The sequence below is a fragment of the Melanaphis sacchari genome, unplaced genomic scaffold, assembly GCF_002803265.2.
Source record: "Melanaphis sacchari strain LSU unplaced genomic scaffold, SCAv2.0 Contig0_pilon_pilon, whole genome shotgun sequence".
NCBI classification, from domain to species: Eukaryota; Metazoa; Arthropoda; class Insecta; order Hemiptera; family Aphididae; genus Melanaphis; species Melanaphis sacchari.
Window position 1 is genome coordinate 6,814,484 of NW_020270366.1, and position 19,268 is coordinate 6,833,751.

Here is a 19,268-nt window from a genome sequence, read left to right on the forward strand (position 1 = left end):
AATTTAATTATGCAAATCATAATATAACAAAACCTTTCTAAGTAAACAAAAATATATGAATAAAGCAACAGTTTTTTTTAAAAATTCTCACTTTAACTAATATTGGTTGTAATTGATATTGTACATTTGGTACTTCAGATATCTGAGGTGGAGGTTGAGACATTTTCGCAGAGAAATATTTCCATTTCTCCTGCATCTTAAACATAAATAACAGTCAATCAAACCTCAAATCCTACTTTTTATCCTATATTATATGTTATATTATAAGTAACATCTATAACAATAACAATAAATTAACTTACTTGTTCTAAAAAACAGTCCTCTGAGGTTGCTGGCCATCTAGGCTGTGGAAGTTTAGATGGTAATGGAGCAGATTGTAATCCATATTCTTGTGATTCGCCTGATGCACAATCAAACACATAATTGACAATTGGCTCTTCTTGTACAGTTTGTCGCAATACATTATCTCCACTTGGTTCATTTTCATTTAACTGTTGTTGATGCTCCTAAAATAATTAAATGATAAATATTTTAGTGCATAGTACAATATAATAAAAATAAAATTATATTTATACTATTAACTAATACAATTATTCATTAGTAATATAACATTACTCATTCCTAATACATTATAAAGTTAAAAATTTTATAAAATGTATGTTTAATACTTTAAATAAACTAAAAAGTTAGTTTAAATTAATAAATAATAAAACTATGAATTATAAGAAAATTATAGAAGTTTAACATGAAGATATTCAGATTATCATAATTTAGACAATCAATTTATAACCTGACTTTATAACAGTTTATTTATTATGAATAAAAGATATTTTATAATATTTCAAAATAAAAATTAGCTAAATTAAAAAAATTGAACATGGCTTTAAGATATGGATTTTGAGCAAAACATTAATCTAATTGGTGTTTATTCATCTTAGACTTTTGTATAGTGATAACATTTTTGGTCAATACCTTTTAAATTATATTAATTACCAATTACTATACAAAAAATATATGTTATAACATAAAAACAGATAATTATGATTGTACTGAATGTTTTAATTAATATGAATTACTTACTTGCAAATGACTACCACTGTTATTCAACACTGTATTATTTGTGCTGGAAACAGGTACATTCCCTGCGCCTAACCACTTCATTTGAAATTTTAAGAAATCTGAAATTAAAAATTATATTCACAATTTGTATTATTAAAACTATAATACTACATTTAACTAATTTATAAAAATCAAGTAAAACAAGGTAATAGTAGTTATAATTTACTACAAAATACAAATTACATTGACATATAACATAAACATGTATTTCAAAATATAATAAATATTCATAATTGAAATAATTATAAAATTTTTAATATTTATGTAAAGAAATTTAATACCAAAATTAACTAATACTAATAAAATTAAAAATACTAACAAAACATTAAGTATAACAACTATGTATAACTTGAATATTAAAAACAAGTTAAATATATATTCTCATAGTAAACATTTTTCAGAAATATCTAAAAGTATAAGTAACTCTTGAGATATAAATATTATATTGAGTATGTTTTGAGTAATACAAATTAAAATTAACCAATTAATGAAGTAGTAGGTTGCATTAGTATACATTTTTACACAGGTACTTTTATACCTACAAAGTACAAATATTATGTCAATACTGAATCTACTCTTTTTTTTCATATTTGAATCAACATCGCAAAAACTACTTTTGCAATATTTCTGCAATGCAGGTTAGGTTAGATATCTATATAGTATCTACAAACAATATTAAGGAACCAGTAATTAACTTATAAATTTATCTTTAAAAAATTTGATTTTCAGAAACCCTGTTAGTTTATTACAAACATATTTTAAGTTATATGCTCTCTTCAAATAATTATAACAAAATAATAATATGTAGAATCCTATTAATACCAATATTCTGTAAATTACCTTAAAAATATTTGTTACATAAATGTTTTATCATCAAATATAACAGAGGTTACCAAATCGTATTTATTTTATTCTAGAGTGGGATGGAATAAAAATTCTTAAGTCCAATACCCAAATACAAGGTTAATGAAGACTTAAATTAATAGTATATTCTATTATTAAAACAAGCATAAATTTAATAACTTAGGTATACTAAAAAAATATAAGCAACATAGATGATAAAATATTATAATTTATATTTCATACACAAAATTTAATTTTTTTGGGTTAGTAATTAGAAGTAAACATTTAGCGCCTAGAACATTACTTATGAAGGTACTCACTTAATAGTGTGATGATGAAATGATTGTTAGTTTCAGTATGACAGGTAAATGGTTTAAGTTGAAATATTTAAGACCCGATAGGCTTAACCAGGGGTGGAGAGAAGGTGCTAGGATATTATCACCCCAGACTCAAAATTAATGCCCTTAAAAATCTAAGCCATAATATTTAATTTTTAAAAATATATTAAATTTTAATGAAATTATGTATTTTAATGATTCAAACTCATTATTTTATTTTAAAGTAATTGAAGAATGGTTTGATGATAATAATTATGATTACCATGATTAACATTATCAATGACATCATGCTTAAGAAATATGAGGAATACCTACCATAAAAAAGAGGCTTTTCCTAACATGTATAAATTACTTTTAAATAATTTTCAAATAATTTACCTATGAACTCAAAACTTTTGAAAAATCTTATACTTCCATATCAATTACTGAAGCAAAGTTTAAATTATAAATTTAAACTAATACTTATAAGTACTAAAAATGTATTGGATCCTATAATCAAGAGCAAGAGAACATAAAATAGAGGTTATAAATAATTAAAAATGTTAGTTTAGGGTAATCTAAACATACATCTACATACAAAAATAACTTTTCTATCATTAAAAATAAATCAAAGATTTATATTCAAAAAATAGTTATTAAATACTACCTGCCAATCAAAACATATAATACAACTATTATAAGGATTTATATTAATTTTAAATGATAAGAATTACAAAAGTTGTAATTTCAAAAAAAATATAAAACCAAAAATGAAATAACTAAAATTTTTTATAAAGATTAATGGTAAATTAAAATGACATAGTACTTATCATAAAGGTTGAAATACGTGAAGTATAGATATATCAATCATTTTAAACTCATATTACTATTGATTTGATAAAACCATTGAAATGTTTGAAAAAAAATAAAGAAACTTAAATGTTCTAGATAAATAATTATGAACAAGTCTACAACGATACTAACCAAATACAATAATTAAAATGACAAAACAATGAATTAATATAAAAAAAAAATCCAATATCAGTATTCAATTTTAAGGGCAGACAGTTATAATCAAATCATAATATGATCAGAGTGTGTACAATGAACGTTTAAGAAGGATTTATATAAACAAGTCACTGGCAAAAAAATTTTAACTTGCACCGGTATTTGGTAGACTCACTTGTAACGATAGCCGGTCGATGGTGAACGAAGAACCAATTGAACCGATGAAAAATGTTCAGCAATAACTGAGAGATGATTTGTTTACACTGCTATTAAACAACCGACGGTTTTTTAATTGCAATATTATTTAAGTGATGGCTAATTGTTTCAATTTTATCTATTTTTATTATTGTTATTTATTATTATTATTGTTATTTATACAAAGTACCTCTGGAACGCACAGCCGGCACTCAGCATTCGCTTACACCACACACACAAACACACATATACACGCCACACACGAACGAACGAACGAAACTTTACAAAATTATACAACACGAAATATCTGTACACCTATATAATGTATACTACAAACGTATATAATATATATGTATGATTTTTTTTTTTTAAGTTATGATATAATATTTACAAATTACGCGGCCTCCGTCGGGAGGTTTTGTCCACCATTGAATTACATTAGACAAGGACCGTCGACATTGATAGTTCTCTATGGTGTTCACTCTGTCGCACGCGCACACGGCCACCATCTAAAATCTAGCCATCTTACTCTCGCCCATTAGCAGTAGTTGGGTGTTCCGTGCTAGTGTATGGTTCTCTCTCACGCCACTGCTGCTACACCCTCCCCCCCCGGCCCCCCCGCCACCTCCACCCTCCCCCCCCGGACATAAAGTCAACAGATAAAACGGTAGCTGCTACAGCTGCTGCGGCGGCACTGTTTGTAAGACCTGATAATAGTGGTGCGCGGCGTTGGCCTTGCCGAAATGTTGTTGATATGGTGCGGTCGCGAGGCGCCGGTGGGCGGTCACCCGGGTGCTTGTCACAATCACACGGGCCAGTCCATTGAACCACACCGATGACAACACTAACGCCATTGTTCCGACCATCGTTGATTGCCGTTTTTCCTCCACGCCGACCGCGAACGCTGCGCCATAATTCCGGACGCGCCATAGCACCGGCACTGTGTCAGCCTTAGATATAAATATACGATCTGATCAAAGGCGTCAGCTGACAGGCGACGCCGACAGCCCCACAGGCCACAGGCCACGGGGCATGGTCGCACACTTGCACGGAGTACGGAACTACGGACTTTAGTGATGGTAAAATGCTATTTATTTAATTAGCAATAGCAATTGCTATTGCTAATGTAAAATAGCAATGATAAATAGCAGCAATTGCTATTTTTCTTGATATCACATAAATGTTGTTATTTTAACGTGTGTTTCCAATAGCAGGACATTTTATTCAGGTTGCTACTATGATAATAAATATCACAGTGAAATTAGGAGTGATTGCTACTTCCACTTCCACTGCTACTTTATACTTTTCATATACTTATAACAGGGCTCGGAAGTTGTAATACTAAAAATGTTACTTTTTAGCTCTTAAATATGCACTTAAAAACTCCAAAATATGCACTATAAATAGCACAAAAAAAATCAAACAATATGCATTTAACTTGAAAAAATTAAAATTTATTAGAAAAAAATTAAATGTTTATTACTATTTTTTAGTAAAAAAAAAAAATTACTTTTTAGTGAAAAAACCTTTTGAATTTTGACTTTTGAGCGGTATTTTTTTGGATAGTATACTGATTAGATTTGATTAGATGAATTTCAATTAAACATCAAGTATTTCAAATTCAAACAAAGTGTTTGAATATTTGCTGTTAATAAGCATCTTAGTCTTTAAATCACTTAAGTGTTTTCAAAACACTTATAAACAGCAAATATTATTAAATTTAAACAATATAAATAGATGACAATATTAATTTTAAGCCATTGTGAATTCGAATCACTTATTATTTTTATAATTATAATTGTATTTACGTATATTATGTTCAGTGTTTAAATTTTCATTGATAATTGTGTTTAGGACTGCAATAAATCAATAAAACAAGACATAATATTATGTAATTTAGTGTTAAAGTGGCAAGATAAATATAATTTACTAAGAATCTAACCAACATTTTTTATATTAACTGCTTTAAAAAATCACAAATGAAGAAATAATTGAAAAAGTATTTTTTGTAAAGAATTTCTAAATGATTTATTACCTTCAGTTTTTTATTTAAGTTTGATGAATATTTAAAAAAATATTTAATAGACAATAGACATATAGTGTAGATTGTAGCTGATAGTAGATATTAAATTAAATAATATTATATAGAATTAATAAAATGCTGTTTAAAAAAAAAAACAAATCATTAAAAATTTTCTAAAATACTTATGATAGTCTTAAAAAAAATTCTGAAAACGTCTTAAGTTGTTTTACATTTTTTTTCTTATTAATGATTCACACATTTAATTATTCGCTTTAATCATATTTTATACCACACAGCATGTTTTTTTTATTGTAAGTATTAATAAAAAACATAATATATTTTTTTGTATATAAAAAAGTATGATAAATTACTCATATTTTTTTAGAGCATTTATTTTATACCAGCTAAATCGAAAGGGCATCAACAAACACATGCTAAAGGAAAGCTTATTGAGCGCTGGAAGAATGTTGCTCGGCGATTAAGAACCATTGGAGCAATGGAGCTATTAAGTTTGAAAGATATAATAAAAATTCAGCAGAAATAGTGACTAGCAGCTCTCCCATTATTATATCTGGTAAGTTAATTAAATTTAAAAATTTATTTTCAATTAACAGACATAGACCTTTGAATACAAGTACCTATATAAGTAACAAATTCTAGTAGACATATGTAAGGTATGTACTGTTGTATAATATATTAATGTATATTTACAGATGAAGTACGTACTGCAAAAAAATGGCTAGAGACTGATGGACTTAATGCCGATTTTCAATTAGTAAAACAAAACTGGGTATTAACTTATGAGATAAGAAGAAAAGAGAATTTAGATTCACATGACCGTTTTTTATCAAATATTTTTTTGACTTGGCCAATTTTGCAAGGCCCAAAAGGATATGATCTAGTAAGATTTTGTTTTAATTTTATATGTTATGAATTAATTTTTAAATAGTATTTTAAAATAAATATTTAATATTTATATAATATTTTTTATTAGATTATTGAAGATTTCAAAATCGCTTTTCCTGAAACTCATTCCTTGTATTCAGAATGGAATGACTTTTTGAATGCATGGGAAACATTTTCAAAACGCTTAATTAATATTCGAAGAAGCTCTATTAAAGATAAAAATTATATATACAGTAGAACTTCGATTAACCGTCACTGTCGGGACCGGGGCTATGACGGTTAATCGAATAGACGGTTAACGGAAATTTTGCAAAAAAAAAAACGTGTACATACATATACACACATTTATTATATTTTTACGTGTGTGTACTTTAAAAATAATACATATAAAAAAAATATAACATATAAATAAATTATTATAACACATATAAATTATAAACATCTCATACATACCACACTTATTATAAAAAAAAAATCGTCTAATCGCCTAATTATTTTTTTTTTCGGCGATGACCGATGACGGATAACAGAGAGTGACGGTTAATCGAGTGACGGTTAATCGAAGTTCTACTGTAATTATTATTATTGTTACGGTATATATAAAATAAGTGAATGATTTAATACACATGAGAATAGATTCGATAACCGAACCGAAAATAACCCATCTAGAATTATTATATTAGACAATCGAATGGTCGTATTTACAATTTTTTGTACGATGCTTATTGGGAACATGCTCAGAATGCTACCAATCGGGCGCCAACCGGCTACTATCGAATTAATGAAGATACCAATACAGCAGAGATTCCAACCAGAATGCCGCGGCACCCTAGAGTGCCTCGACATTTTTTTAGGGTGCCGCGAAATTGTTTTTTTAGAAAAAACAATTTTATTATAGATATAGCATTGTGAGTAATAAAACGGACTATAATAATATAAAACCTATCATGTTTCATATATTTTGTAGAAATATTACGATGTTTGATCTATTTTAATGTTCATATACCAGTTTCATTGCTATCGCTTCGATGTCTTGTGCTTTTATCTTATCTTAATTTTTGTAAAACATGTATCGACAATAGTAATTTAATAATATAGGTATACTAACAATTTCAGTACAATCAGTGTCGGACCTAGAGTCGTCGAGTCATGAATCATGGTTTACGAGTTACGTCGTCTACGACAATAATTTCGAATTTTTCATTTAAATAATTGATAAAACAGTGAATAGTCTGTTTTTTCAGTTATTCGACTGTTCGTCATTCGTTATCGACACGCTACCTTTTTTATGACACGGCGTCAACACAGAACTGCAAAGTTGTGTTTAATGTTTATACGTTGTACGGTAGTATGGTATGCCCATGGTTTAATAACAAATGATCATACATTGAAATTTAGCCTCAATAAAATATAAACGTGTTTTGGTCCGACTAATGCATTCCACATTTCCACCTTACCCGACCATAATTGTGATTTGTCTCATTCACTGGCCTTTCAATTTTTTTCCAAAAAGCGATTTCATGTTATATACATATATATAATGGAATATAACATTATTGATTAAAATAGGTACACAGGATAGGTAGCTATTGTTAAAAGTTGATCTTCTACAAGATCATTGACCAATTGATTAAAAATATATGTATACTGTATATATTATACTGTTGAAGTAAATCGAAGTAATTAAAAAAAGCTATTCTAACGAAATTTAACCAAACTTGGAAGTCCTTCAATAAATCGAGTTAAGAATTTGCAAAATATCTTAAGTATTTTCTTTATTAACAAAAAAAAAAAAAAAATGCAAAAAAATTATCCAATATTAGTTAAATGGGATGCAACAGTAAGTTATACTTTAACTTCTTAATCCATGCTAATTAGAAGGTCTATTAAAACCTGTAATAGACAAAAAATATAGCCTATAGGTATGTAATTCATAAATATTTCACATCTGTTTATTATCAAAATTTCTCATTTTATAAATCACAACAATAATCCACATATTTGTAGGTAAAAACGTTAATGGTGGGCGTATACTGTTATACATTCTAATAAAGTGTCATATTATCTACCAATGAGAAGAGGTGAATTTGCAGGCTTATTGACGAAATGTGGAGTGGTCGGCAACGAGCAAACACTGAAGATACAAAGTTGATGACGTACCTTATACATATTTATAATTTATCATGTACTCATATTTATATTTAGCCTTGACTCCTATACCGTGAGCTTATCAGTAGGCACTAGGCAGTAATCATTTGGCAAGGGCGTAGTGCACTAGGATAAGTTTACGGCAGGTTACACTTACATAATACATACAACTCGATACAAGACACAAAACACTGTTGTACACAGTGAAGCATGAACTAAGAAATTCGAATGGCTAAGCTAGGCGGTACCCAGTTACAGCTAATAGAACCTCGAAAACTCAAACTACTATAATTTAAATTTCGTTTACTCGAATTTCTCGATAACTCGAAGTCATTTGAGTTGAATTTTGGCTTATAACTCGAATTATTTGACATACGAAAAATTACTGAAATTTTGTATTTTTTGAATTTATAATATTATATATGTATGAACGGTTATACCCCTAGAATCTAAATAATATTGTTGTGGATTAACAATAGTAAATGAAAGGAAAAATCAAAAAAAAAAAAGGTAGTGAACTAACGGCAAGGTCCGAAAATTTTACAGATAGGTCTATTAAATAACAAAAAGACAATCAAAATAGTGCTACCTGCTTTATTTATTATTTTATTTATTACATATTTATTTTATTATTGAATACTTTTTTGAAAGTTGTGTTATAAAAACATATTATGCGTAATATAAATAAATAAAATTATAAAATATTTTCTATAACTCAATTTTTTTTTTTTATTCTCGACTGATTTTATTTATTGAGGTTGCACTGTATTGATAAAATATAAATAGATTTTATTTTACCTATATATTTAATTATGTACACATTATTATAATAGTATTAAATTAATTTAAGAAATCTTTAACACTATGTATTGCTTATACTTTTTTAGTATTATTTTGTCGAACAACTGAACAAGTTAAATTTTAAAATTATCATGCTTATATAGAAATACGTTTTTTTATTGTATATAAGTGAGAAAAATATAAATTATTTTCTATTTAATTATACTGCATAGTGCATTATTCAATTTTATTAAATTATATTAAATAATAGGTATTGATTATAATAATATTTAAATTCACGCGGTATTTGGGCTGTTATCACCGTCAACGTTATCACACATACCGCAAGAAATCAGTCGTAGTACGTCTTGCGACTCCTCCATAGATAATGTATAATATACCGAATTAACTGCTAACCAGATCTATCGAAATTAGCATTTGGCGGTTCTGACTTCTGATTATCTGATTATAGTCACACACGGGCTCAGCACGTCGAACTAAACAGTAAATTAGTAGATATTGTTCTTTGATTCCAGTATTTAATGGATATTGATAACCAACTACGTAGTACGTTATGACTTTACTCAAATAAGTATTAAGTCAAATGATAAATGTCTATAAAATATCAACCATGCGGCATTAATAGTGTAAATCTTAAATTTACTTAGATATCCTGATTTGCAATGTTCCGTTTACATGTTGCAACTGAAACTGTGTTAAAGCTTCGCGGGGTAATCTGAACTCAATTTTTGTAGTAGTGTAGTTCTGTTTTATCACTGTCTATCACCAACAACTATAATTTGTTATTAATTCTTATTATTACAATAAATACACGTGGACATGGATAATTAGTAAGTAGCAATTTTGATTAAAAAAGTTAGTTTTAACTCTTTTATTGTACATTAGTACCTAACCTAACCTTGTCTAATAAAAAATGTTACTCTATTTTTAAAATGTTTTTATCAACAGAAAATATATTACAATATTTAATTAAACAAATTGAGTAATATCTACATAGTATTTATATGAAAAATACAAAATAATAGTTTTTATTATATTTTTTTGTTAATCTTGTACCTCATTACTTATTCTGTATTCACTATTTTACAGTAAATAGACAGATATTGATAAAGATTGTCTTAATATTATCCTAATTAAAAATACCAATACTGAATAAAATATTTCAATTATTAAATATTTTTTTTAACATTTAAACTATTCAACTATTTACATATTGATTTTTTATTGAACTTTTTTAATTATTTTATTACACTTTCAATAAATTTTGGACAACTATACAATTTTTAATATTGTATGAACTAAAATTTTGTGTATCGTTGAGTACTAATTATTAGTACTGGTGATTGAAATAGCTAAATTGTCAAATTATTTTAAATTTTTATTGAATCATTATGTTCTGGTACTATTCATTAGTTAGTAATATAGTTCATCTTTATAATTTTGCATACTTTATTCTTTGTTTATAATATAAATTATAAACATATTATAACTTATTTCATAGATAATATAAATAATCTCTTTTTAATATAAAATATTTGAATGTTGAAACCAGTGGCTGATTGAATGACTGAGATACCAGGAAATTTCTCGGTGGGCCACTGTTCATATAAAATTTATATTTATTAATATTATTATTGTGAAATTATAAATTAAAATATTATCTAATAAATAATAAATAATAAGTATATAATATTATTATTAAACATAAAAACCCAGATTTCTGATTATTTTTAAATACGGGATCGTTATATACTAAGGACATCTAAAATTATGATTTTCTAAGTCCACCACTGGTTGAAACTATTAAATTACTTAATAGGTAATAATTTAATGAAAACAATAACTTGTATACTTAGATATTGCCCCATGACAACTTTATTAGGGGGTGTGCTGACCGGATAGCTAGGATATTAAATAAATGTAATGTATACAGATGTATAATTACAAATTTTTATTTTATTATTAGTTATAATATAATATATGTTCAATAATAAGCATTAATAAGCTGCAATGTATCTTGTTAAAAGTATAAATACTTTGTAAAACCAATCCGAAAAAAATATTTAGTTCATTCAAGTATTATGTACACTGTAGTTCAAAGGCAATTTGTAATATTATATACATTTTTGAACACACACAATGTTTTGAAATCTTCAATTACTAGTAAAAATAATCAGTTACATTAACACATTTTTTGACGATGACTAATAAGTAATAACAGGGTGATAATTAATTGAGTTTCTTCTATATTATTCTAAACTTCTGCAACTTAAATTTATTTACTGTTTTCTGTCATAAGTACAGCATAAAATTTAGGTAAACATACTATTTTTACATTATAACATTTTTTTTTTTAAATACTTGTTAAAAACATTTATAAAGGGTTCTTTTAAGGACCATCATCAGTTTTTTTCAAAACTTCTAGAAAAGCTAATATAAATTTTTTTGTAAACTGAATTAGATAAAAAAATGTATGTATTTTTTATTTTAATGTCTACTATCTAATAATCAGTAACTTATATAAAATCAAATACATTAATCTTAAATTGTCTCATGTCTGACTATTATTCTTGTTTATTATCAAATACTGGTGTATTCAAATTTAATTATTTTCACAAGTTTTATTTTCTTTATTCCTTGCATCAGATAAAAATAATTATCATCATTTTGGTCTTTTCTGCATTTATGTTTAGTCCTATTATTTTTGCAGTTTACCCTAGGGTTTTGATAGTTCTTACAGCTATATAGTAAAAATACAGAAATAAAACTAAGAAATAAAAACCAAAATATTAATATAATCTAAGAATTAGTGTCATCGCAAAATATAATATATAATCTATTAGCTGTTTTAGTGTGTTATCAATGTTATAAAAATTATGTATAAATATATTATACATTCAAACATTAAACAATTATATATTTATTTTGTCCAATTTATTACAAAAACATTAATTTATTTTTCCAATTCACGTAGATACTAAAGGTTTTACAATATGATGGTTATAATTATTATGTACTATAATCATATATTAAGTACACACATATATATTAATATTATATTAAAAATGTAGGTATACCAATGAGCATAATAAGTAAACTATGTAATGTAGGTAATATGAGTTATCATCACTCTGTATATAAAAATTAGTTTAATTTTCTATTACATAAATTTTAGTATCAAAAATTCCCTATAGATATAATATTGCTTTCAAAAATTAAAAATAATGTCTGACAAGCTTATCTGTCAAGATTTATGGTTGAAATTGAGGAAATTTGAAGATCATATAAAAATACACTATTAATCATTATGCTTTAAAAAATTGATTTCAAAAAAAAAAAAAAATTAAAACAATTATGTTTAAATTATGACACTAATATGACATAACAATATTTTTAAAAATGATTGCTTGTACAATTAGGTTTTGATAACCATAAACATTGTTATTTAACATGATTATTATTTATTATTTATATTATCATTTTGGTTTTTTTTTCATTGGTTATATTTTCCAGGATTCATATTATAATAGGTTATCTGCAAATACTGAATCTGATTCTGGTCTATTGGTACTCTAGTTGATTCTACTAGTATCCATCTAACTCATATAACTATTTTCTCCAATGCTATGTTAAATTATAATAAATATTACTCATAATTAAAATACTATATCAACTAAGAATACTTCAGAAATATAATTTTGTACATATTATATGTACATGATCCTTTTTCCACTATACACCTTAACCTAACCTAAACCAAGAATGATAGTGTAACTCTCAAATTTTTAAATTAGGTTGAAGTATATCAAGTGTTATTATGTAAAATAATAAGCCATTACAAAAACTTAACTTTCTCAATTTTAGTAGTCCACATATAAGAAACCATATGTGGAGCTGTGCAGTAGTTGCAGTGAAATAAATAGGTCGCAAAAATTCTTCTAAATGGTTTAAATTAAAAATTTTTCAAAGTCAAAATGACCAAATTCTAATAAGTTGGCATGAAAGTGCTTGCTCCAACTTTTATTAATCACATCTGATAAAGTCCTAACTTGTGCTCCTCTATATAAGTCTTTTCCCTACTATGCTTAGTTACTCCCTTCTGGTGGTAAAAGGATATGCACTGTTGTTCCCACGTTCCACCTATTCTCGGGTTAATGTGTACATAAAATGATCTTATTGTTTTATAGCATCCTAATGACATACCTTCCACACTCAAATCTTTTAAATTAATGGATGTAGCTGTACCCATCTGATTAAATCTACTGTGTAGTTTTTTATACATATACCTGGCATTTATTCCTTTGTGGAATGTGTTTTATAATACATGAAAATATATTTCTTACTTATATAATTAATATATATTGATAAGTACCAGAACATACCAGGCCTCTTAGTTATATAAAGTATTTTACTTTACTCTCACTTGTTGTATTGTATAATATTAAAGCACATAGTGTAATATAAATACTATTTAAATTCAGTTTATTTAATTTCTATAATTAGCTTTTCTTTTAAGTTTTGAAGATATATAATAAATTCTTGTTGTACACAAGAAAATCTTTTTTTTTTCCAATTGGAAAAAAACTTTCCAAATGGTAAGTATGCTGTATTTTGAGCATAACAAGATGAGATAAATGTATCTTATTACTGTGGATTTTAGTTTCTTAATTATGTATGAACAAAGTCAAAGTGTGTATAATATTATAATATATCATAAATATAGACTAAACCTTTAATTTCTTTTACATATTTGTCTTATGTATCCTCCCTACCCCACTGTAAAAAGCTGAGCATGTCACTGTCATTATGTATAAATTTTAAAATCTACATTATAATTATAATAATAATTCATATTGATGGCTCATTGACATAATACTATTAATAATGTTACAAAAAATACAAATAAAGTTATTATTGTGTTAGTTAAGTAATATTAACTAGACAAATCTTTCCTGTATGAATATTATCATTAGCTTGTAATATTTGCATGGGTATTTTATTTTATCCAATGATTTTGACTTAATAATTTAAATTATCTAGACCTCTTTAATTTAAAAATAGTTTCAATACCTAACTGTATGCTTTTTACATTTATATTAATTATACTTTACCAAAATAATAGTATACCTTTTATTTTAAACAATAATTTATAGTTTAATATTTGTGTTAAATTAGATGTTATAAACTTACCAAATAAAAATCTTTGTAAAGTTTCTAAGTACAATTAATTTGTAATAAAAGTATTTTACAGGTATATTATGGGAAAAGTAAAGAGAAGAAGTCTGCGACAGCAAAAACGACGACAATCTAAGAGATTAATTAAAAAAAAATATATATCTATAACACCAACTATGGATATTAATGAAACAAAAATAAGTGCTGTTGAGCCTATTGAGATTATCGAGAATAATGATAATTCACTTTCAGCAGAAACACCAATAGATGTTCTTAAAAGTATGAAAACTGTTTCCTCAAAAGTAACAGAACCAAACATTACAAGTGATGAAATCATAGATATAACTAATATTACTGCTGAAGATATTGCATTTGAAAATTTCGAAACTGTAAATAAAAAACCAGTCCTGAACATCAATAATGATGAAATAATAGATATTACTGATATTACTATCATAAGTGATAAATATGAAGATCCCCCTGGACAATTTCCAAGTGATAAAATATTGCATGATGATGATGATGATGATGATGATGATGATGATGATGATGATGTTCAAATCATTGATGTTCCTACTCGTGACTCTATTGAACTTATTACTATATTGGATGACAGTGATGAAGAAAATACATTAAATCAAAATTCTATTAGAAAACCAATTAGTTTTAATTCTGTACATGAACGTCTAGGTAATTCTACAAAAGGCACAATTAAAAGCTCATATAACAGCCCTTTACGTAACCGTAAAAGGAGATGGGATGAAGAAAATTTAGCTAGATTGGATAATAACTTAGGAGCATTTGTTATTGATAAACAAAAAATTTCTAATGACAAACAGAATCTCTCACAAAATTTTATCACATTGAAACCAAAAGCGGTTAAAATTTCTAAACCACATTTAGCTTCAACAGTTACAACTCCCAGCGCTAATAGAAAGCTACGTCCAATCATCATCGATGGTTTAAATATTGGACATGCGTGAGTTTTCATTCTTAAATTTTGTAATTATTCTATTTCAATGAATATAGTAGTAGCTTATGAAAACATTAGATTGAAAAATGTGAATATTATGATTTTAGCAAAATTACTTAGAAAAATTCTAATTTTATATTTTTAATCAGTTTTATTATATTATTATGAAAATGTTATATTCTAACTTGAATTTTTGACTATTGTATAAATATATTAAATTATTTAATTTATTTTTTTAGACATGGTTCAGGAGTGTTTTCAGGAAAAGGCATTGAATTATGTATACAATTTTTCACTGATCTAGGACATAAAGATATAGTAGCATTCATTCCACAACATCGACAGGGACCACCTGGGTCTGAATCAAATACTATTTTAAATAAGTTGGTTAAAAAAGGACAAATTTGTTTTACACCTAGCAGAAAAGTCCAAAACTTAAGGATGACATGTTATGATGACCGGTAGGTAACTTAAATTAGTTTATTAGTAAACTTATTAAATTTAGTTCATAATTGTTGGTTTTTTAATTGAAATGTGCTTTTTATAAAGGAAATTATATTTAGGTCAGCGGTTCCCTACCTTTTTAGTTTCGCGGACCATTAATTTTGTAAAAAAATATTTGAGGCCCATCCATAGCATACCTCCTATATACGTTTTCCTAAAATTATAATATATAACATAACATATATGTCATATATTATATATATGTCATATATTATATATATATAGATAGTTATTAGGAATAAAAAACTTAATTCAACTTTATCACAAGATAAACAATTTAATGTGATTTTTGACATTGCTTGTTCTTCACGAGAAAGTCAATATTTGGATTAAAACTTGTTACTTATACACTATAGTTAAAATTGATTAAATATTATTATGATCAAAAATATAACAAAAAATATATAATAATATTATTTTAAATATATACAATGTTTAATATTATACTTATGGCTCGCGGCCCAGTACCATGCTGCAGCCCATGGGTTGGGAACCGCTGATTTAGGTTAACCCCAAATAGTAAAATTAATTTATATTTTATATGTAATTATTTTCATAGCTGTTTTATCCAAACATTGGAAATTTAACTAAGAATAAAATTAGATACATAGTTTTTTTTAAAAAATGTTCTCAATAATAAAAATTAAGAATGCCTTTTATAATATGTTTATGAATTTATTTGACAAATGTTAATTAATAATTTAATTCTTATTATGTAAAAATATAACTCAATATTATTATTATAGATGTTATCTTAAAAACTATATTTATCACAAAATTTGTTATTTTTATTTCATAGAATTATACTCAACTATGCCCATCAATGTGGTGGAGTAGTTGTTTCAAATGACAATTATCGAGATTTATATGATGAAAGTGAAGCATTCAAAGAAATCATTGAAAATAGGTAAAATAATAATTATTTATTTTTCATACACATACATAAATGTGAAATGTAAAAATAAAAATTTAATATAATTATATAGTTAATATTTGCTTGTAATAATATTTTTAAAATACTAATGTGTATAAATATTTTAATAAAATTATGTTTATTAAGAAATTACAATCAAAACATATTAAACTAATGAATAAAGTGTAACTCAAAACATTTTTGAATTTCCTTTTTTGTATAAATTTGAAATATTAACAATTAAAATGTATTTGTTGTCTTTTTTGACTAATTGTATATATTTATTATAAATTGGCATATGTATATTATTAATTTACTTTTGATTTCTAGGCAAGTAATGGTCACATTTGTCAGGGATCAAATAATTGTTCCAGAAGATCAATACAATCGAAAATCAACTATCCGGTCTCTTTCAGATATTTTACGTTTTCCTGAATAAATTTAGCTAAAAGTGATATTTTAATTATAAATAAAAATGAAATGTAGTTTATTCTTATAATTTTTTATTATTATTATTATTTTTATTATTAATACCTAATTCAAGTTTAATGTTAAAAACATTTGTAATACAAATTAAATAATATTTAATATATTATTATTTAAAAACAATTTATATAAGACTGATAATATTGTTAATAACATTATAAAGAAAAAAAAATTATGGCTTTAATTTACTGTTTTAAAATACTACAAAAATTACAATCATACATAATGAGTTATTCATTATATTGTAATGTTTTATTTATACTTTCTAAGTCATATTGTAAATAATAATTTACAATTTTAAAAACCATAAAAATGTTTTTAAATACTAAATAATTTATATTATTTTATAAATGATAGAGGACACAATTTTTAAAAAAAAATTGGCCAACTGCTATATATGTATTTAGTGTATCTCACCATTAAGAAAATTACTGTCATGAATCTGTTTAATGTTTAATTTAATCATTTAATAACAAATGTATAGCTTTCTGCCACATGAGTGGGAAAGGGAATTGCTGCTGAAGAGAGATTAATCTTGGAACCACAAATCCTTTCAACTATGTTGCCCAGTGTTCACAGTCCTCAGATCAACTTAACCTATGTCTGCAGATCTATATTATATATTTATATGGTATGATTTTAACTATAAATTTAATATTTGCCCTGTACAAGTAAAACATGTATAGCTCTTTTACTGATAACATCTTATCCAACTATTGATCAACAAAATATACCCACAATTTCTTTATGTATAAACAAAAAACTAATACATAACAAATAAAATTTTTTCTAGAAATATTACCAACTAACATTTAAAGTTATTTATTCATATATAATTATCAATTTCTTATAATCAAGTAAATAGTAAATTGTATTATTATAAAAACTTCAGAAGTTCAGAACATTGAAAAACGTAATTGGCATCTTAACAGTTTCAACTACGATTTGATACATTCTGACTTCTGGGGATTCAATGTGATTTTTCTTATCAATAGAAATCAATAGGTACCTATATTTCCAAATTGATATAATATAATTATTAATTTAAAAGATTGACTACCAATCTATTTTTAATTATTTTTCAAAGTTGATAGTTATTACTTATTAGTTATTACAGTCTTGATTATAAATCACTTTTATAATAAATAATAATGAATACATTTTTTTACTCTAATAGTTTTTTATTCTCTAAGTAACCATCTACAAAATCTAAAGAAAATTCATCAATAATCTGTCGAGAACTCCAGAAATACAAACTAAACCTATTATATCTCACAGTACCTACTTTATTAACATTTTGAATTCAAATGTCTGTAAAAAAAAGTTGTACATATTTATTTTTAATATTTTAATATTCCTATTTTAAGTAAAAGTTCAACTTATAAGACTTTGTATAGGTATATTTAATATTCAAACTATTTTACCAAGATTTATATAAAAAAAATAAATAAACATTAGTTGTAGATATAGAGTGAACCTCAATAGGTACCTCATTATTCGTCATTGAACAGGTGAATAGGTCACTTTAATATAATAATATATTATTCAATAATCTATGGCTAACAGTAATATTCGTATGAAACGACCAGCATAATAATTCTAATAATTTTCATTAGCATTTAGCAAAAAATTAAGCCAATGGACGACGGGTAACAATAGACAAACCAGTGACCAGTCCTCAATAATTGTTTATGTATTTCTCTATATTTCTTGGTGGTCTTTATGGTATTATGCTCACTCAGTTTTTTGAGAAAAGGATTTATGATTGAATTTAAATTAATATCTACATCCATTACATTAACATGCGGGTTAAGATATTTTAAGCATTGGGCGGCAAATTTTGGAGGGGGCCGAAAT

At 25.5% G+C, this 19,268-nt stretch overlaps 2 protein-coding genes and 1 pseudogene across 13 annotated transcripts in view; 2 read left to right on the forward strand and 1 right to left on the reverse strand.

The window, feature by feature from the left end:
* LOC112599487 (maternal protein pumilio) overlaps positions 1–3,935 on the reverse strand; it is a 97,930-nt gene extending 93,995 nt beyond the window's left edge. For 4 of the 10 annotated variants that reach the window (XM_025346443.1, XM_025346434.1, XM_025346451.1 and 1 more), the window contains exons 1-4: positions 3,463–3,935; positions 1,081–1,178; positions 303–506; positions 92–196 (exon numbers count right to left, since the gene is read on the reverse strand). In XM_025346443.1, the coding sequence (XP_025202228.1) occupies positions 92–196; positions 303–506; positions 1,081–1,161 (390 nt within the window). In that variant the 5' untranslated portion in view covers positions 1,162–1,178; positions 3,463–3,935. The remainder of the gene's footprint in view (positions 1–91; positions 197–302; positions 507–1,080; positions 1,179–3,462) is intronic. The other 6 variants (XM_025346428.1, XM_025346472.1, XM_025346458.1 and 3 more) reach the window with 4 other exon arrangements.
* Positions 3,936–4,298: 363 nt separating this feature from the next.
* Positions 4,299–6,694, forward strand: LOC112598855 (annotated as a pseudogene).
* Positions 6,695–9,756: 3,062 nt separating this feature from the next.
* On the forward strand, positions 9,757–17,450 carry LOC112597495 (endoribonuclease rege-1-like). Of its 3 annotated transcripts, XM_025343584.1 has the most exons (6): positions 9,757–9,906; positions 10,008–10,190; positions 14,612–15,514; positions 15,748–15,969; positions 16,812–16,919; positions 17,256–17,450. In XM_025343584.1, exons 3-6 carry the CDS (start codon positions 14,619–14,621, stop codon positions 17,362–17,364), a joined length of 1,335 nt encoding a protein of 444 aa, XP_025199369.1. In that variant the 5' UTR covers positions 9,757–9,906; positions 10,008–10,190; positions 14,612–14,618; the 3' UTR covers positions 17,365–17,450. The 3 variants fall into 3 exon arrangements, with proteins under 3 accessions (XP_025199369.1, XP_025199362.1, XP_025199356.1); XM_025343577.1 differs by having other exon boundaries at positions 9,757–10,190; positions 14,602–15,514; XM_025343571.1 differs by having other exon boundaries at positions 9,757–10,190.
* Positions 17,451–19,268: the final 1,818 nt, after the last annotated feature.